This window comes from Prionailurus viverrinus, chromosome C2, assembly GCF_022837055.1.
Source record: "Prionailurus viverrinus isolate Anna chromosome C2, UM_Priviv_1.0, whole genome shotgun sequence".
Classification (NCBI taxonomy): Eukaryota; Metazoa; Chordata; class Mammalia; order Carnivora; family Felidae; genus Prionailurus; species Prionailurus viverrinus.
In genome coordinates, this window is record NC_062569.1 from 67,783,254 (window position 1) to 67,804,778 (window position 21,525).

The following is a 21,525-nucleotide window of genomic DNA, read 5'->3' on the forward strand; positions in this document are numbered from 1 at the left end:
CCCCCTCTGTATTTTTAAAGAATAATAAAAAATATTTTCTTTTCTTTGGAACAATTTGTTCATGCTTTAGGAGCCATTTAATTAAATTATTACCTGCTGGAGCACCATCTGTTTTTGTCCTAGAAATAAGAAGCATAGCTTTCTTTTACATAGGCTTGGTAACTATGGAGAAGGTGCCAAAACCCAATAAGAATCATCAGCAGATGGACTGAGGCACTTCAATCTCTACACAGTCAGTTTTGATTGTTCTGGGCATAGCTAAATGGATTTTTCTGGATAGATTCCTTTCAAAATCTATTATGTTCAGGAGGGGAGTTGGATTAATCTTCTCCTATAGATCTCTTCACATTTTCCCCCTCAAAATAGAGGACCTGATTTTTTTTTTTTAACTCTGTGTATGTCCACATTACAGATACCAGTTCTAAACAGTGTAAGTAAATACCTTTATGTGTTTAAGAGACTTGAAGTTGGTGAGTGCTGGGATGAGTTTTCCAGGGGCCACCTTTTCATGGGCTGCTTCTCTTTTCCCTCTGCTCTTGTGTCCCCAATTCTCTGGATACAATCTTCATGTATGGCACACAACCCAAAGGTCTCCTGTCATATCCTCTCATTCCAGACTCTGAGTTTTGTTTAGGGAAAAGAGAAATCCAGGAACTTGTAGTGCAAAATCACTTGTGGTGAATTACATCAGCTCTATTCAAGAATTGGGGTGACTGAGTATAGTGTACATGTAAGGGTGATTATTTTAATTAGTATTTTTTTAATGTTTATTTATTTTTGAGAGACAGAGTGTGAGCAGGGGAGGGGCAGAGAGAGAGGGAGACACAAAATCTGAAGCAGGTTCCAGGCTCCGAGCTGTAAGCACAGAGCCTGATGCAGGGCTCTAACTCAACGAACAGCGAGATCATGACCTGAGATGAATTCAGTCAACCATCTGAGCCACCCAGGCACCCCTTGGTTAGTATTAACCAATTTTTATTTGTTATTAATAATCTTTTGTGAACCATATGATATTGCTCAATAGTATTTAAAACACAGATTTATGAATTATCTCATTTGGTTTTCACACACCCAAGTCTAATTTTACCTATGAAGAAATGTGGTTTGCCCTGGGGACCATAGCTAGTAAATGCAGGTCCAGAATTCAAACCTATCTCTCTTGATTTCTAGTAATTTATAATTTTAAAACTAGCATATATATTGAGTTTTACAGTTTATCAGCTGAATTTGGTTCCAACATTTAACATTATTCATTAATTAACTCTTACAAGTACATAGGATAGATATTACATTCTCTTTAAAAGGCTAAATGAACTGCAGTAATTGCTGTAAGACACATTGCTGGTTAAGTGGCAATTACCTTACCCTAAATTTATAATGTCTTCAAGATGCCATGCCCCTTTTCAGTCTATCATCTATTGAGCAGTTGCAGGGTTCTAGACACCATGCTAGTGTACAAAGATGAAAGGTAGCTAGACAGAAGAACTAAAATCAAGAATTTGAACCTGAGCAAATCAGGCAGAGGCAGAACACATGTAATGTGTGCCTAGAAGAGACTGGAAAGCAGGAAGTCCAGGAAAGGGTAGGAATGGAAGCTGAGGCCTGCCCAGGCATCAAGGTCTTATGTGTCTTGGAAAGTCATCTGTGAAATGTTCTATTCCTTCAGATAAAAGACTTCATATGATTTTAAGGTGTCAGATGACCTGGTCAGATTTCTGTTTTGGCAAAATAGCTTAAGTGGTTATTCTTTCTGGTTATTTATTCATTGCTGAGAAGCAACCCCCAAATATAGTGGCTTTGAACAACAGCTTTTTGTTATGTCTATTTGATAAACAAATATGGGCAGTTCTCACCTGGCTTATTCTTTTGCTCCATATCCTTGTCACTCTTTGAGTATCCGCTGGCGGCTGGTCACATGTGTGGCACTTTGGTTCGGAAGCCTGGGCTCAGCTTTTTCTCCATTTGGTCTCAGGGCCTCTCCACATGGTCTCTTCCACTTAGGATAGATGCACTTCTTGGTGCTCAGGGCTCCAAGAATTCCTTTTCTGTAAAAGTTACCCATGCTTTAATTACAGTTCTCATAAGACACTTTATAGCAAATATATATTGCACTGTCCTTCAATCTGTTCGTTTAAAAGCTGTCACATTTAAATTAGACAGTTACTCTTAAGATATATATGTATTCCTGAAAGAACAGGGATATAAATGTGAGGAGATCATGAATATTTAGGGGTTGTCAAAATGATGAGTTTGGTCCAACAAATATTTACCTGGCCAACCAATCATTACAAAAACTGTGGGAAATAAAATATGATAAAACCTAATTCTTAGAGGCAGAGAGGAAAAGTCTATTGAAAACAAAAATTTAGAAATTAATTTTTTTAATGTTTACTTATTTTTGAGAGAGAGAGAGAGAGAGAGAGAGAGAGAGAGAGAGAGACATAGCATGAGTGTGGGAGGGGCAAAGAGAGGGGGAGACACGGAATCCGAAGCAGGTTCCAGGCTCTGAGCTGTCAACACAGAGCCCAACATGGGTCTCAAACTCATGGACTGCAAGATCATGACTTAAGCCTAAGTTGGAAGCTTAACCAACTGAGCCATTCAGGCGCCCCAAAAACTTTAGATATTAAAATCATGAGCCTTGGTATCTAGTAACTATGAGCATGGATTTTAAGTATATTTGGGGAAGTCACAAGCAACTTTAGTGAGGCCATAGTGGAGAGACTTACATCTGCGTGTGAATGTGTGAGCTTATTTATTTCTTCTCTCCACTTTCTTCCTGAAAAACTACCCCCCCATCCCCAACGCCCCCAACCTCGAAAGGCTACAAAGGGATGGAACTTATGGGAAAAGGTCATACTACAAAATTTTGTTAGGGATTGATTGTGGTAAAATTGAGTGATGTTCTTTTATTGTTATTATTTTTAATTTCTAGAGGAATTAAAAATGTGCCTTCATTTGATTGCTTTCTGTCACAGTAGCAGAGAGGCTAAGGACACAAAATCTGGACCCACATTAACTGGGTTCAAATGTTGTATGATCTAGACCAAATTGCAACTGTCTCTTCAGTGTCCTTGTCTGTAAAACAGGGATGACAACAGTAACTTCATAGTGTTGTTTCGATAATTAAATAAAGTAATGTAAACAGACAGCACATAGTGGCACCTAAACGTGTGCTTTTATTTTTGTTTTGTGTTTGTTTGTTTGTTTGTTTTCCTAATGCTGTATTTCTTAGCACAATTAAACTAATCAAGGTCATCTACTGTTTACAACTTTGTTGCAGTGTATGTTCCCATTTTAACTCAACTTAATTTTTATTTTCTACATCCTTAAAGACTATGTTCCTTTTCAGGCAAAAACTATAATATTTTCATTATTTGGGCTTCCAAATGTTTCAGAGTACTCAGGAAATGATGAAAGATTCAACCCTTTACAGTATTCAAAAAGAGAGAATGTGAGGGGAAGAACAAAAATAATGCGTTTGTTTCTAAGATATATATGATTGAGAAAGGTTTTGTGGGAGTAATATGTAGGTTAAAGTTGTGGAGGATGATGGGAATGAATAGTCTCACCAATCATAATAGCTGAAGGGGGTTTTTGTAAAAGTGTTAGGGAGAAGGGTCTTTAGTTCTTCCCCCATAGTGTCACATTATAGAACTCCGAAGCAGCAAGTTAAGGATAAATTGAGTTTCACTAATATTTTAAAGGCTGAAGTTTAAAAGCATTTGGAATGCTAGAGTAAAACATAATCTTTGGTTTGGTCATCAGGGAATCATTTCAAATAAAAAGAATCCACTGATTATTTGTAGTTCAGGATATATCATTCTCAATATGCAGAAAAAAATAAAACAAACTCTTTATGTTTTATTATTTTATCATTTCTCAATGAATTACTGAGATATCAATAGTGAAATAAGAATGGAGAAGTAAAAATGAAATAATGGGAAAGGAGAGAAAAATATAAAGAAAAATATAAAGGGTGCATTATGGGAAGAAAGAAAATTGGAAGGAAGCTAAAATTCATGTTGGTAAAGTAATAATATTTGACATTTTAAAACTGAAGTGCTAGGTGAATTTTAAAATTTTGCATGCATTATTATAATAAACTACCTTTCAATGATGTCAATTATATAAAAGTTCTGCTAAATGTTTTACATTTAATGTCTTTGCGAATATTGCATTTTCATGCCTTTTGCCTGACATTTAATTTCATATCAGCATTACTTTTATGTGTGATTGGAGGTCTTCCATTTTTTGTAATACTCCTGTTCCTAAATAAAATAGAAATGGCATAAGCAGTGCCCAATATAGTTTTTAGTGGATTGTTTAGTTGCTTTAATTTACCTAAGGCTATTAGTAAGCATGTGTATAAATTTGTAATAAAAATTAACTTCTCAATATCAAATTGTATACAGATGTAACATATTACTACAGTATTTCTCATCCTGTTTCTTATTATTTAATACATGCTTTTTTATTGAAAAGGTTAGCAGTTATTAGTATTATCATACTTAAAGAAAGGTCACTTACAGAAAGAACTTGAATTTCATACTTTAAAATAATAATTGTCACCTTTTTCTTCAGATAATATTCCATTTTTGGATCAGTGGGAGGCCTAGAATAAAATACTGTAAAAATATATCCTTGTTTATCTTCATATATATGTAATTATGATATGGCATTTTAGAAGTAAGAAAGAATAGTGATACCTTGAACAATTTGTTTCTAAGTTACTTGCAATAATTCTTAAAAAGCATTTCAACCTTGATTCTGTCATCAGTTGTCAACTGAAAGCTTCACAATTTTTAGTTTTCTTCACATTAATGTTTTTCTGCTACTTAACCAAACATCATAATTCACTTAAACTAATTTTTACCCCTAAGATTAAGAGAATTACTATATTGTAATCTTTGTCTTATAAGGAGCATAACAGGCTATTAAGTATAATGAATTCCTATCATTGTATTATTGATAGGAATTTTAATTTTAATTTTAACCAATTTTAACCAATTTTAATTTTCTTTAGCTTATGGTCTAATACTTTGAAAGCTGAACACGAAAATGTTTATATCTGGATCTTCCTTGTTGATCTTTAGCTAAAGAATAGGTTTCCAGATTTTATCTAATACAGATTTGGAATGGTTTATATGATACATATTTTTACAGTAACACAAATATACTGTACCCATGGGTTTTCCCAGGCTGCCTTCTTTCCCAGCAGTTAACCACTGCATCACAATATATTAACACTTTTTCCTGTTAACACCCTAAAGAAACAAGTATGAGAAGAGCCATTTCAGAAAATGAAAAGCACAGATTGTGAGTACACTGGATTATGACTCTGGGCCTCCAAAAGTCTTTTTTTGTTATCATTTTAGGAAACAGCAATATGAATTTTAGAATAAAGCATTGCAGTTTGTAGAAGCCTGTTGATAGTTTTTGGAGAGTAAAGATATCTAAAAGGTAAACCAATAAATTACCTTTGAAAATGTGAAAGATAGAGTGCCTAGTGGCCTCATGTAGGTAACAGCTTCATCTCTCTGTCCCCTGGAAATCCAAAAGCCGTAGTCAAAAAACAACAATTTAAGATGATTCACACTGGCTAAAAGGATAAAAAATTGCAGTGTATCTATCAAGCTAAGAGGCTCCTCCTGGCAGACAGCTCTCAAAGAGCCAAGTGGTGATTGTATTGACTGTTAACTCTTGACACCCTTGAAGCCCTCTTAGGCCTGTTTAAACCACACATAGTAGGGAGTAGGACAAGATGGACAAAAGGGTTTTAATGGCTGAAAACAGGTCTCCGGCAGGTCGTATGTGAACTGTAGCTTTCAAGTTCTAAGTACAGTTGTTTTGCTCTTTGTCCCTCAGCAGCAGGAGAAAAGAGAAATTTGGAAAGTGTTGCTAGGAAGAGACCATAAAGTAGAGGTTGTGGTCTTCTCCTCAGAGAGCAATGTACTTGGAAGCGATTCTCCCTTATTCAAAACTACAGTGCCAGGAAACATCAATGCCTGGCAGGGTGTTGTGGAAAGCAGACGACAGAGCTCTTTTAGGTCCTAGGGTCGGAGTAGCACCCAGAGATCTAAAGGTCGAGGCAGGACCATTCAGATTTAGTGGACATTGAGACTCCTGGAGTGAGTTGTCACATTGGTGACATAACTGGGGATCATTCAATCAGTTAGATCTCTGAATTCATTATTATGCCAACTTTGGGGACTTCTAGAGAGTCTGAATATTGGACTATTTAAAAGAGTAGGTTTTGAAATTTGACAGGTTGGGTGTGATATTCCAGATGCTTGCCTTTGATAGCTGTGAGAGCTTGGAAAAAGACAACCTCTAAGCCTCATCTATAAAATAAGGATAATAGTAGTACTTAACATATAGGATTATTTGATGCAATGACAGGATGTTTATGAAACTTTAACCTTATAGTAGGTTCTGGCTCATTTTAAGGGGTCAATGGATCATCTATTAGCATTTTATTTTGCATAGCATAACATGGGCACATTCTTCTGTGTATCAAAATCTAAGTGTATAGGATAAAAAAAAATGAGACTCATAGAGTTCTCTGACTAGATAGAGAAATGTATCTTCCTAACATAGAAACCTGCAACTACAAAAAGCAATATCTTAAAAAATAATAATAAAATTACAAACAAACTCTTCAGCTAAGACTGACAGCCTTGTGCATTAACGAGGGAAATTAGGTGAAGGATGATGGAACTTGAGAGGACTCTGCAGACAGCCTTCTTAGCCCTGACTGCAGTGAAGCTGAGAATGGCTTTAAAACTCAATTATAATGGCTTTCTTTAGCCAGACTCTCAGCATTTGTTCTCCTCCACACTTCTGTAATTTGTAGTTTTGTGGTTTCATTCATCTTATGTATGTTCATTTCTAATGGAGGCCACTTCAAGTACTCTGAAGGTGAAAAGGATGTAAGTCCTGTGGAAGTAAATAAGTATTTCTACGGATGATAGAAATATGTCTATAAATGGAAATGATGACCAGGCCAAAACAAAAGAAAACAAAAATTAAATCTAGGTAGAAGCAGATACCACAAAGGACCAGGAAAGGAGTCCATGGCAGGAACAGAAACTGTTTTCACATCACTGAGTAGAAGAGTTCTGTGATGGTGGTTAAAACTTAACCTTACAGGGGCTCCTGGGTGGCTCAGGTGGTTAACATCCGACTTCAGCTCAGGTCATGATCTCACAGTTCATGAGTTTGAGCCCTGCATTTGGCTCTGTGCTGACAGCTCAGAGCCTGGAGACTGCTTTGGATTCTGTGTCTCCTTCTTTCTCTGCTCCCCTGCTAGTGTGCGCGCGCGCTCTCTCTCTTTCTCTCTCTCAAAAATAAATCAACATTAAAATAATAAAAAAAAGAAACTTAACCTCACATGATAGATATTCTAAATAGTACTAAGTGTTCAAACTACTTGTTCAGGAAATCCAGAGATTATACTCTGTATCATTTTAGTCAATTTAGATGAATTCTTCTGCTTGCCAAATTTTGCCTGAACTGAATGATATCGTTCTTTTTTTTTTTTAATGATGTCATTCTAATATTGCAGAACCTTATCATAAATACAAAATTCTAATATTGCAGAACCAGGTGAGTCCAACAAACCATCCCACTGGTTCATTACACAGATTTCAGGTACACACAGATACCGAAAGAAAGACTGGCCCACTCAGGGAACTGGCATGTGGTCATACATATGCAAGCTATATAAAACACATTTACACAAACCTGCTGTATTTCATCAAATAATTTTCCTTCAAACAGTTTTGACTGATTTTTGCAATTTACAGCTCATTAATTTTGTATCCTATAAGCATACTTTTTACATGTCAATTTAGTGATCAAGGTAACTCAGGCTTCAGAGTAAAGTTTTAGTTTTATACCTCTCCAGTTTGATTATCTGCTCTGCCTAAATGGTGTACTATTGCCCATTTTAAGAGTAGGTTTTGACTATTTTTCTTCCTAAAAATAAAACAGATAATTTTCCCTTACTTCATATATACTCTTTATTCAATTAGTGAAGCATGAACAACAAATAATTATTGTCATTTCTTTTATGCAGTTGACATGCAAAATTATAATTAAAGAAGGAATTCTTAACGCATTTACAGATGCTATAGCAATTTCCAGGGCCATTTCACAAAACCAGATTGGGAAAAAAATCTCATTATACTAAAAAAATTAAGTCAGGGAACAGTTTTCTGAATTACTGTTTTTATAGTTTTATCTTTGGCTCTGCTCTCAAGTTGAGACCATTAAAGCTTTCAACAACAAATATTTATTCCACAAACATGGGCTTTATTTGTACAAACCAGGTTCATACTGAAAAATTTATGTCGAATGTTTTCAGCCTATAAGGAATGTTCTTAAACTTAAATTTAAAAATTCCTCTGGGCACTCATATAGTTCACTGGTACAGCATCTAAAGTAATACTGCACAAAGGTGCATAATGAATGCCTTTTGATGATGGACTGACATTTCTAAGAAATGCCTTTGCCTCAAATCAATCTACTCAAACCAGCAAATGATTTGACATTCAAAGCTTCAGGAAACACTATATGAATATTTTCTCCCATTCTACAGTAAAGATTCAATCATAGAACTGTCATAGGAAATTGAGATTCTGCCTTGTGTTTTAAAGTTAGTCTGCCAGAGTCATTTATTTATTTTGCTTATAAAATAACTTTACAAATAGGGAAGCTGTTAGATGTGTTTCTAATTCTAATAAGATCTACACAATCTCTTACTGTTTGAGTTCAAAACAGTATCAGTATCATCAAAGTCAGTAGATGAAGTCAATCACCTAGGACACACATGGTTTTCTACAACAAACATATATAACTCATGTTGATGATTAATTATCACTATGTTTAATTATCACTAATTCCTAGAACCATTAAACTGAAATCGTTAGCATTATCGAAAAACTGTTTTTCTTTTTGTAAGTAGAGTAAAAAGAATAACAAGACATAGAATTGGTGGTTGTAAGTAAATGCAATAATAACTTCTACATAAATATTAGCCATTTTTCTCTCTTATCTGAGCCATAGCTAGTAATTAGAAGGTGCTTCCCATTCTCAAAAATCCTTGAGTCCACTGCTCAATTCCTCATTATGTCTTGGTTCTTATTACTGAAACTCAAGGCCTCTGGACATAATTTAATTTAACCAAGTCTTTAAAGTTGGAAGCTCCAAATATATACTTCTGTTCTGTTAAACTATAGAATTTCTAGAGTAATCCTTTATGAGTGGATCATTTGTATTGTGTTAGATCTTGTTCTAAGCACCTTTAATAATTTATCTCATTTATTCATAGTAATGTTACAAATATAGTTCAATATTTTACAAATGTGGAATTTAAGCATAAAGATGCTAAGTAACTGGTCTGAATTACATAGCAGAGCTAGTATTTGAATCAAGTAGCCTGACTGTAGAGTCCACTAATTTAGAGATTGATAAAGCCAGGACATTCATGTAATAAATTCCCTCTCTGTGATTGCTGATCAAGAAAGTAATACTGCTGTGATTATATTTCTAAGTGGCATTAATAATATATAGCTTTTAAACAAAATTTCTGTTTAACATGTATTTATCATCTGAAGTATTTGCCAGCCATTGTGTTAGGCTAGATCTGCAGCAGCCACAGATTGTATTTTACGTTTTGAAATCTCTGCCTGGTTTGGTGTTCATCTTTTATTTCTATTAATTTATTTAGTTTCAGCCAGTGAAAATGTGTGAAAGAAAGCATTCAGAAGTAACAATTTATTTTTAAACTAATCATATGCTCAGTAAGAATACAAAATCATTTTTTATTGACTTAAGCCTGCCGTAATCCAGAAAAAATACCTTTTAGTTCAACTTTTTCTGCTTTCTTTTCCTTATAAAAGGATAAGTGTATACAAAAGATAAATGTTTTAGTATGTTGAATTTAAAAACAATTTAGACTTTGGTATGGGCCTGGGTGGGAAGGGATCTCATCTAAGTGAATAAGAGATGTTGGTATAGAGAATATACTCTACTTTTCATAAAAATTTCATTCTATAAAAAACGCTAAGTGGTATAATATAGAATGTGAGGATGCTACAGATATTTCTATTTGAGAAAATGTAACAATTTTCTATGACCTGATCTACACCAAAGTACAGGTGACCTTTGAATAACATGGGTTCGAACCGTGCCAGTCCATTTATACATGGGTTTTGTTTTGTTTTCTGATAAATACAGTGTAGTACTGTAAATGTATCTTACCTTCTTTGTGATTTTCTTAACAACATTTTCTTTTCTCTGGCTTATTTTAAGAGTACAGCATATTGTACATCTAACATACAAAATATGTGTTATTTGAATGTTATTGATAAGACTTCCAGATGGTAGTAAGCTATTAAGTTTTGGGGGAGTCAAATATTGTGCTCAGATTTTCAACTGAATGGGGGGTCAGCACCCCCAACTCTCACATTGTTCAAGGGTCAACTGTACATTTCTTTTGGAGGAAAATTCATGTGGCCGATTCTGAAATCTACTACATGTATGTTTTAAATTACTCATATACAGTAGTTATAAAATAATATGATGATATAAATTAAATGAATATCAGTAATACAAAATACATGAAGTTTGGATGGCATAATTATATAATCATATCTAAGAGATGCTGATTTTGCTGAAGATTTCTTTTTATAATGTAATTTTTATTGTACTTGAGCATTTGAAAATTCTGATAAAACACTGTGTTATGTTGTTTACTTACCTTACAGAGCATAGGTTTTTAAGGAAGGCTACATTCTTTGTGGCATGAATAAAATAATTTGTGCTGACTCAAAATTGAATATATGATCAGTTTTATTTAGTGGTACTCTGTTTTATTTTTAAGGAGTTTATTTTAGATAGATTAAGTGAAGCAGAACTATCAGTGCAGAGATTTATAGTTTTGCAAAAAGCTATACGATTTTCCTTGAGGCAAGATAATTTTAAAGAAATCGATTTCTAAATATATATAAAATGTACAGAACATGTATAGAATATATATGTAACTTATTTTACCAAATGTGAATGGTTTAAATGCTTCACTGTGTATGTTCATTCGCCCATACTTATTTCCTTGGAAGTTTTCTTGAAGTATTTAGGAATTTGTTACATTGAATGATTCCATTTACCTTTGACCCAGTTACTGCTCTCCTGGAAGATAGAATTTAGGGTAAGTTTATAAATGTGTAATGAGTTCAAAAGTGGTAGTAAGGGTGTTGGGCAGATATCCATCATGGTGAGGACTTAATATCTGTATCTGCATTACATTCTAATTGATGGCTCTGTCTGATGTTTGAAAAGCGTTAAATTGCTGATGTACTTGTGATGGAATACCTACTGTCAGGCTAGAGATGAAAACTCTCCCTCATCGCTGCCGTTGATTTTTAAATGATTTGTGTGGAAATGACTTTGAATGTTTGTATTAGAGGTCATAATTAGAGATCGCACATTTCCATAGTAACTCCTGTGTGCTACGTCTTTCTTGAGCATAAGACATGTCCTACAATTCAATTTTTGAAACAATCTTTAAAGAGAGAGACTCTGATTCATTAAAATGAGAGACAGGGAAGTCTAAAGAACCACAATGGGGCAGTGTCTAAGTAAATTAATCAATAATGCATGAACGGAATACTTAAAGAAATAAATATCATAATATCATTTCAAGATAGCAAGGATTTATTGATGTGTAAGCTAAAAAAGAAAAAAATGACTAGTGTTAAGAAATTTCAGTATTTTAAATTATATGTTAAAATAATTTGAATTGTGGGGTATTTAACATTAATTTACTGCTAATAAATTATTAATCTCATTTTTTTATAAAACCACAAATCACCTTAAGAAAAATGTACCCAAGCATCACTTTTCTCAGTCTAAAGAATTATTCAACTCTAGACCTCTTCTGCATTCAGAGAGAATTTAGAATTATGGATTTTAGAAAGCCTTTAGTTCTACTACCTTCAAGTCTTTCCTATCCTCCTGGATTTTCTTTTACCTTAAAAAAATTTTTTTTAACCAAGTGTGATTTGGAGTCTTCCTCTAACACTTTACCAACGCTCTCCTAACTTATATGAATAATTATCATTAACTCCAACCATTGCTTTTTTTTTTTTTTTTTTTTTGCTTGTCTTGGTATGAGCAAGGATAAAATTCAATTGTTGTGCTTTCTTGAATCATTTTGGAAACCAGGCTAAGTGAAAGGGAGGGAGGGAGACGGAAGGAAAGGGGTTGGGGAAAGTGCAGAATTATTCCTGAGCCTATTGTAATGCATGGTACTGAATAAACACCTTCATGATAACAGTTGTTATGTCATGTAGTGCTTTTTTTTTTCTTTTTTGTCTTACATATGAACTAAATGGAAACAAGCAAATCACAACTAGCATATTTTATATGTGAGTGTACATGTGTGTGAATATAATGTAACTTCCCCTTCTCCACAACATCTTACCCTTATCATTTCTCCTGCGTTACTTAACTCATTTCATTTCCTCCATCAGTCTTCCCCGGTCCTCTCTCCTCTACTACCAGAAATGTCCCTTCTAACCCATAGAGCCTATGCAACACTCAATGGATGTTTTAGGTGCCCTGTCTTAATCCTAATTACAACACTATGAAGTTTATATTATTATCATGCCCATTTCACAGATGAAGACCATGAGTTACACAGAAGTTAAGCCTTTTACCCACAAATATGCTTTCCTAGCTTTTTCTCTGAATCTCCAGTCCATGTGCTCCTTCCTTGTACTAGAATGCTGGTAGTTTTGCATTTTCCAAATGGCCCATGCACCATGCATTCTTATTCCTCTGCATGTTTGTAAATTTCGCCTGCCTGAATGTCATCCTTTCACACCCCTGGTCAGCCCTAGTTAGCTCTTCCTCTCTTGCCGGAAATATCTCAGAGATCACTTTCTTGGGGAAGCCTTTCCCATATTCCCTGAGTCTCCTTTGCACTTTACATTTTTTATTCAACTTATAGGTTTGTTCATGCATTTATCTCTTATTGAACTGTTCCTTCCTTGAGGATTAAGGACCCATTTATCTTTGTTTTCACTGCCTGTCCCAGTACCTGACATGCATTACTTATTGTTATGGAGTCAACAATGGGTAAGACTGAATCCTAGATTATAGGGTAGCAGATGAGAAATCTAGTCAGAATTATGATTTTTATTTTGTAAGATTAATATTTCATTATATTTGAACTCTTTAAAAAATCAGAACATTTTAATTAATATGGATCTCTGCCAGACAGGATTAGAGCTGCATATACCCATAATTCTGTGTAGAATGCAACTCCCTTCCATGAAGTCCCTGTATCTTCCTATTAGAGTTTACTTGTTAACCACTGGACCTAAGGCAATTAGCTGATCACTTGTCCACTGAGCTCTGTTCTTCTCCCACCACAGTGGGGCACATAGAAAAATCATAAAACATAGTGAAGGACCTTAGAATCCAGCTGAGATGACAAATCTAATACACAGAAAATTTAAGTATAAATACTCCTAATCTGCAACCATAATACACCAGTGGGTTACTGAATACAGACAGAAGACCACTTGTAGTTAATTAGCCCAGTTAGCCTAATACCACTCTGCAGGATATAACAAACTGTCATCCAAAACTGTGTAGGGGAGAAAATCTCCATCTGCCACTCCTGTAGCAAGGTTATGAAACCAAACTCTCCTAGCTGGCAAAAGGCTTCCCTTTTTGGAAAGATGCCATCCCAGACTTTTATTTAAAGTTCAGTGATACAGGCCAATTCCTGTTACTAATTCCACGGAAACATTTGGTCTTCTGGGGTGGCCTTAGAGTTTCCAGTCCTTTTGATAATTTGTGACTATGTAACATATTATGTTTCTTGTATTTCAATAACATTATCACTCCATTTAGTTTCTGTTTCTATTGTATCCTGATCTCTTTTTGAAAATAGTTCTGATACTAAAAATCATCCCAGGGTCTTTCTTGTCTTTCTTTTGTTTGTTTGTTTGTTTGTTTGTTTGTTTGTTTCTTTCTTTCTCCTTCCTTCCTTCCTTCCTTCCTTCCTTCCTTCCTTCCTTCCTTAACTTACTACTAAACCACAGCTTTATTGCTTCTGCCCTTAGTTTTTCTTAAAAGTGATTTTGACAAAGTGTAAGCTTAAATTTTTCCTCCATAATAATATTTTATCCTCAATGCACTTGTACATTTGTGATCTTTTTATTCTCCTGAACTTCAAAGGAATAATTGTGTGTGTGTGTCTATTTTATGTTTTCTCAAAGTTTCATTTGTCTCCTCTTCCTATAATAAACATCAACAGAAAAACAGAAGATTACATAATTAACTAATATGTGATTGTTCTATAGGGGCAGTATATTTCCCATGATTATATTCACTAAAATTTTATCAGTAAAATTTTATTTAGCAACCTAATATGATTGCTGTTGTCTTTTCTTTTTACCTTGGAGATTTTCTTTATTGTTTGTTTTGTCAACCTTAAAAGTAAACAGCCAGTTATTTTACCAGCAAAATGGCTTTATTCTGGAATAGCAGAGAAATTGCAATTCAGGACCTGCAAACTATGGCAAACCATAGGCAAGCCTGGAGATCAAAGGAGAGGACTGTTACTTTATTGAGAAAAGGAGGAAATTTGGAGGGGCTGCTTTGAAGGAAAAGTCCATTGAAAGAAAGTGAGTGTGCAGGGTGTTAATGGTTTCTCATTAGCTGAATTGGATTTTGTTATTTGCTGAGCTTGTTGCTGAGCAGGGAGAAACTTTTCCTTTCCTTGTAGGGTAGTAAAATAGGCTTCCTCCAATTGGGAATGCAAGGTGTGCCTCTTCCTGTTGGGATCTGTAATCTGCTGGTCCCCCCACCTCCATTTTAAATGAGGTTTTCCATATTCAGTTTCACAGTTTATTTTAAGAAAATATACTTTTCTTATTTTCACAGGTAAAAAGATGGCTTATCAGAAGGTCAATGCAGATCAAAGAGCTCCAGGACATTCACAGTATTTAGACAATGATGACCTTCAAGCCACTGCCCTTGACTTAGAGTGGGACATGGAAAAGGAGTTGGAGGAGCCTGGTTTTGACCAGTTCCAGCTAGATAGTGCTGAGAATCAGAACCTGGAGAATCCAGAGACTGCAGACCTCAATCTTGATTCCATTCAACCAGCAACTTCACCCAAAGGAAGGTTTCAGAGACTTCAAGAAGAGTCTGACTATGTAACCCGTTATACAAGATCTGCACCAAAGAGCAACCCCTGCAATTTTTGCCGCCTTTTAAAAATACTTTGCACAGCCACCGTTTTATTTATTTTGGGGATTTTGATAGGCTATTATGCACATAAAAATTGCCCTTCAAATGCTACAACTTCAGGAACGCTTGATCTTCACTTATACCAAGAGATTCTCAAGACAATCCAAGCAGAAGATATTAAGAAGTCTTTCAGGTAGGTGGAGAAGAAATTGATGCTGGTGGGATGCATTTCCTGAGAAACATGTCTCACAGGGAGTTTGAATTGGTGGTTTTGCCATGGTTTAAGGTTAGTCTTGCAAGCCAAGCAGCAAAACTTGCCAGCACACCCTTCACAGAGAGGATGCACGTTTCAAATTTATGATGCTATTGTATTAATTGATAATAAGAATCGTAACTACTGTGGAGACTGAAAGACTCCAGTCATTGCACATTCTCCCTCTTGGACAGCCCAGGTAGGCCAAATTAGGGTGCAAACACAATTGGATATATGTGTAATAAAAACTAGGGTATTAGCCATATGATTGAAATTTTTAATGACTCCAGAATGAAATAAACCTCTTTTTATGGGCTGAAGTAACTATCTCTTATGGTTAAGAGCTAAGACAAGCACCGATAGTATTTGGTTTCTTGCATTCCCGGATTTCTTAGCACATTTTTATTGAAAACCATTGGGTTCCATATATAAGGCAATTCTAAAAGTTCATCTGTCTCTTTAAGGTAAGTTTGCACATGAACTTTCTAGCCAGAATGTGTTGATTTTTAAGTTAAATGATAAGAAAATATTCTTTATCTGAGCATTAATCTGAGTTCTTGGGAAAAATTTCACCGTTGTCTTATAATTAATGGGTATCTTGAAACGGTTGCTATATTATTAGCATATATGTTGACTTGTAAAGGGTTTGCTAGTTTACATTTTTAGTGAAATGAAGACCTAGAATGTTAGCTTTCCCATATATCTTCCCTATTTGCCAAGAAAAGACAGTCCTAAGTGAATCCTATATATTGTTTATAGGTAGATGAGAGAGAGGGTGCTACTTCCCCAGGATATTCTTTCTGGGTTACATTGACTCATTACAGACAAGATGTTGGCATCTGTGCATTTCTAGGGAGCTCCTCGGGAGCATACCCACTGAAGGTGCATCATGGTATCTATGTGCTGAAATGTCTTGTGTTTTGGTACTGGTGAATTATTATCCTCTTCCTAAAAATCGTATCTAAATGCCTAATGGCAGTTTGTTTCCTATACCCTTCTGCACCTGCTGTTCATTGTTGCCTAAGCATGTAATATGCAGACTTTCCATGGTATCACTCAGTATAAAATTGTTTACGTAGAATTGACCTGAAAGATATGTCATTAACTTATAGTGGGTGATTCTATCAGTCAGGATCAAACAGACAACAGATAACTCTCTGAATATTTAAAGCAGAGGGCATTGAAAGTAGAGAAATTACTCCATCAGTGATAAAATCTGAGAAGGCAGCTGGGACAGTGGGGCAGCCCAAAGAAAAGAAGCCATTACTAAACCTAAGCTGCAGGGACAGAGGGACCTGGGATAACTTGGTGGAAGCTGGAACTTTCTATATATACACGTGCAGGGGGGTGGAGATGTAGCCTCAGCTACTGAAGGCAGAGAGAAAGTAAGAAGTATGGCAGCTTCTCCCTTTCTCCTGTTTTTCAGTATCCTACTAGTTGTCCCATTGACTGAACCCAGCAGGGATACTGCGGACTCTGAGCCTGGGAAGTCATTCTGAAGGGTTCAGCTCCCTGGAGGAGGGAGAATGCAAGGGGTCTGTCAAAGATAGATCTAACTGACACAGGGCTGTTATTTAAAAACAAACAAACAAACAAACAAACAAACCACCTAAAGCAGAGATTGGGAGGAAGAAGGAAAACAGAACTCTATGAAACTGTGTCAACTGTATCTTCATTGTGGACATTCTTTTGCAAAAGTGTCCTCTGGAAAAGAATCCATGGGTTAAATTTTTTGTTAATACTAATAATTAATATGTTTTCCTGATCAACTGCTTAGTTTTTAACTTATGGACACAATGAATCTCATAACCTAGCTTCTTCCCTCTTTCCTTTGGCCTTTATAGTAAGTTCAGAGTCCTATTTGCATTGAAATCATAAGGAATTTTATGGCATGCATTTTTTGTGTACTGACTAGCCTACATATTTATTTCCTTTCTCTGGCTTTCTTTGCCTTACTTATTATAATTATTATTTTTTTCAGCATCGTAGATATCTTTAAAAGCTGAATTAATGTCCTTTTTGCAAATAGGCAGCTGGTTCTAAAATTGTAAATGTATAATTAAATAAAAGTATTCATTATTTTCCTCAGAATAGGAGTTGTGTGACAGTAAAGCATATATTCTCCTCTTAAACTTGAAAATACATAAAATATATATTTCAAAGCTAGCTACAAAAATATAATCACTAACAATTATATTGCCAGGCAGCATCCAGTGGTTGAACACATATTCCCAATTGTACTACATCAAATAGCCACATTTTTTTCTTTATTGAGATAAGAGATTTTTCTTCAATAAATATTTTCATACAAATATGTTTACAGTGACTTTTTCCAAATAACATCTCATCCCTAATAGTCATGGTAACCAAATGCCCTACTATGAGTTTCTATGTTTACTAAGTCATCTTAGCATTAACTCTATATCACAGATACCTACTGCTACTTTTCATCAATTTATGCTTACTTTTGGGCTCTTATTGGCTCACTGTTTTGTTCATTAGTTACTTTCTCTCTTCTCTACTGGTTCTCCATCCTTTCATATACTCTAAGATTAGGACAGTTCTTGCCAAACATCCAAAGGTTGTGCAAAGAAAATATATTCTTTTTATAATAGATTAGAATGCAGACTCCATGAGGGAATGGACTAAATTTGCTTTGTCCAACATTAGACTCCTATTGTCTAGTAAATATTGAATAAGTATTTTTCTAAGGAAATGAGTGCCTAAGTAAGTGAGTGATCTACATATAACTGGTAAGTAAGTAAGTGATCTATATATAACCGGTCAATTATACTATGTATTTTGAAATTCATTTGACTTACCATTTTTATTTTTCATATAATGATTACATTCAAAATATTAATATAATACCTACTTATATTATAAAATATTTTATATTTTGTAATATTAAAGTTACTCAGAGGATCTGCTATCTTCTGATTTAAAGAAAAAAAAGTGACAACTCGTATCAAAACCAGATACTGTAAAAATGTTGAAGTACAGTGTTGATATCTCAGTTCCAGCTGAGGCTTAAAGACAATTGATAGTGTGTATCTAACTAGGACAGCATGCAGAACTTGAAGGGGAGAATAGCATAAAACTCTGAGATGATCACCCGGTTTTAAAAGAAATAAAAGAACCGATAAAAAGGATTTTTTTTTTTTTTGAGATTGCTGCTAGTGGTGGTTTTAAGTCCCAATTTCTTCCCAAGGATGAAGCCTCAAGTCCAATGAAAAAAGGGTTTAATAGAACTACTTGGAAGAACTTGATAGCTGCCTCACAGAGACTGCCTTATTTCCACTTGAGAAATCTAAGTCATAAGAGATGGATTGGTTTAGTTGCAGATAAAAGTACAAAAGAAGAGGGGCGCCTGGGTGGCTCAGTCGGTTGAGCGTCCGACTTCAGCTCAGGTCACGATCTCGCGGTCTGTGAGTTCGAGCCCCGCATCCGGCTCTGGGCTGATGGCTGAGAGCCTGGAGCCTGTTTCTGATTCTGTGTCTCCCTCTCTCTCTGCCCCTCCCCCGTTCATGCTCTGTCTCTCTCTGTCTCAAAAATAAATAAATGTTAAAAAAAAATTTAAAAAAAAAGTACAAAAGAAGAGGTTTTGGGTGGCCTATGACAAACTTTGCTTCTATGGACTATATCCAGACAGACAGGATATGAATATGAATGAAAGAGAGAGAGAGAGGATTATTAGGATTGTGTCATGCCTCCCTCCCATTTATATATTGCAATCCCGATGATCAATATGATCGTATTAGGAGATGGGGCCTCTGGGAGGTGGTTAGGTCACGAAGGTGTATTTCTCACAAATAGGACTGGCAGTCTTACAAAAGGAGGCCCCACAGAGCTTGCTAGCCCTTTTATCATGTGAGGACATAGTGAGAAGACATTCTTTATGAACCAGGAAGAGGGCTCTTATCAGCCACCACAATGAATCTGCCAGTGCTGTGATAGACTTCCCATTCTCCAGAACGATGAGAAATGTTTATAAGCCAACCAGTCTGTAATATTTTGTTACAGTAGCCCAAATGGAGTGGGGGTTGGAGGGAGTCTTACAGATCTTCTCCAATAAAGCTTCCTTGATGGCTGAAAAGAACTTATCAAAGACAGAGCTAGAGATAGGGGTCTGTGGAAGAAGTAAGCATTGGAGCTGGAGGAGAATGTATTACTCACATCAAAGGAAGGTGAGAAGTCCCCACTTGTGGGATGAATGGATCTCCAAAGAACCCACAAAACAGCACAAAAGGAAAATTCACCTGACAAGTCAAGCTAGATTCAGGAAGTGCCATGCCAGTTCATAAGAGTATCTATCAAGTGAGAACCATTTGCTCCCACTTTACCTAGTCTTACTTGCTCTGTTTCAGCCCTGAAGGTATAGACACACAACGCAAAGGAGCTGACTACTCTCCTTACTTTGACTTCAGGGTTCCCAACTTAAAGATGGTCAAAAGTGGGGAAAAGTTCAAAGTTATGACTATTAAATGACACTGAACATTTTAATTACTCACTAGAAGAACTCAGGTCACATAACAGTCACAAGAATTAGTGGAATTTATATCTAAGAATAGAAAAAAAAATCTAGCCTCAATGAGTAAATGTAAATAGAATAAAAGTACTTTATGATTCCATTCCCTGAATTAAAATATTGTTCAACATAAAGGTTATGTTCAGTATTTTAGAAAAGTACATATTTGAATGTGGTGATTCGTAGAGAATCTCTGATAGACATACTGACTATATATCCCAGTTGAAGAATCTAATTACCCCATAATAAAACCCACATAATATGTTAACTTAAAGCAAGTACTTTATATGTTGACCAAACAAAAGAAAAGCAAGCAGAAGTTTAGTTACACTTGATCACATTTGTAGACATGGTCAAGATTAGCATAGGAGTATGAAGACCATGTTAGTGTATGTATAAATGTGTGTGTCTGTGTGTGTCTGTGTGTATTAATCTAATGTGATTATCTCAGTCACTTCTGTCTATGCTTAACTTGTTGCTATTTGAAATACCTTCACTTCTTTACATAATTGGTTTACTTCTTCCACATATCTTCTGTGTAAGCCAACAGGGTATATTCAGATACATAGCAGATATGTTCCGATGGGTCAGAATCCAAATAAGCCATTAAAACTTGTTTTATTTATGATTTTGGTGTTTTGGAACAGTAACTACTTAGACATGCAAGTTTACTGGAAACATCAAAACAGGAGGGTGGGCCTACAAAATAATCTATGAATAGGAATGATTCATTTGATCAGGCCTTATTGATATAGAATCTGGATCCAGTCAGTTCCATGGACCTCAATAGCCATATTCCTCTGATAGTCACTGAAGTGTTGAAACATCAAAGTGATTTAACTCCCTTTCCATCTTTACTACTTTTTGTTTGTTTGTTTGTTTCTTCTCCCAATACCAACTGCTATATTCCCCAGTATATGATTGATTCCATCATTCCTATTCCACAGAATAGGCCAGAGGCATTATTTTGAGGGCCAGAGGCATTTGTGACTCTGTATTGTGTTTTTTCCTGGTCTAGCTTTGGCCAGTTGGGATGCTGGTCACCTTGTATAAAACATGTTTACCTAGGGCTGTTGTGAGAACTCTTTAACTTAGAAGAAGCTTCAGTGTGACAGGTATAGTGTTTTATGTTTATTGTATAATGAAGTCACTGAGTCTTTATTATATATATTGTTGAATGAATGACCTCTGTGTGTGTGTGTGTGTGTGTGTGTGTGTGTGTGTGTGTGTGTGTGTTTGTGTGTGTGTGTACATGTACTAAAGCTCATAAGGACAGGGTTGGGTGCCTGGGTGGTTAGGCCGGTTAAGCATCTGACTCTTGATTTTGGCTCAGATCACGATCTCACAGTTTGTGGGTTTGAGTCCTGCACTGGGCTCTTCATTGACAACCTAGAGCCTGCTTGGGATTCTCTCTCTCTCTCTCTCTCTCTCTCTCTCTCTCTCTGCCCTTCCTGCTCTCTCAAAATAAATAAAT

The 21,525-nt window shown here is 35.5% G+C and overlaps 1 protein-coding gene across 11 annotated transcripts in view; it reads left to right on the forward strand.

Moving 5' to 3' along the window:
* Window positions 1-21,525, forward strand: part of NAALADL2 (N-acetylated alpha-linked acidic dipeptidase like 2) — a 1,352,594-nt gene that overhangs the window by 637,391 nt on the left and 693,678 nt on the right. For all 11 annotated transcript variants that reach the window (XM_047875457.1, XM_047875456.1, XM_047875458.1 and 8 more), the window contains one exon: window positions 14,962-15,463. In XM_047875457.1, coding sequence (XP_047731413.1) covers window positions 14,970-15,463 — 494 coding nt within the window. In that variant the 5' untranslated portion in view covers window positions 14,962-14,969. The remainder of the gene's footprint in view (window positions 1-14,961; window positions 15,464-21,525) is intronic.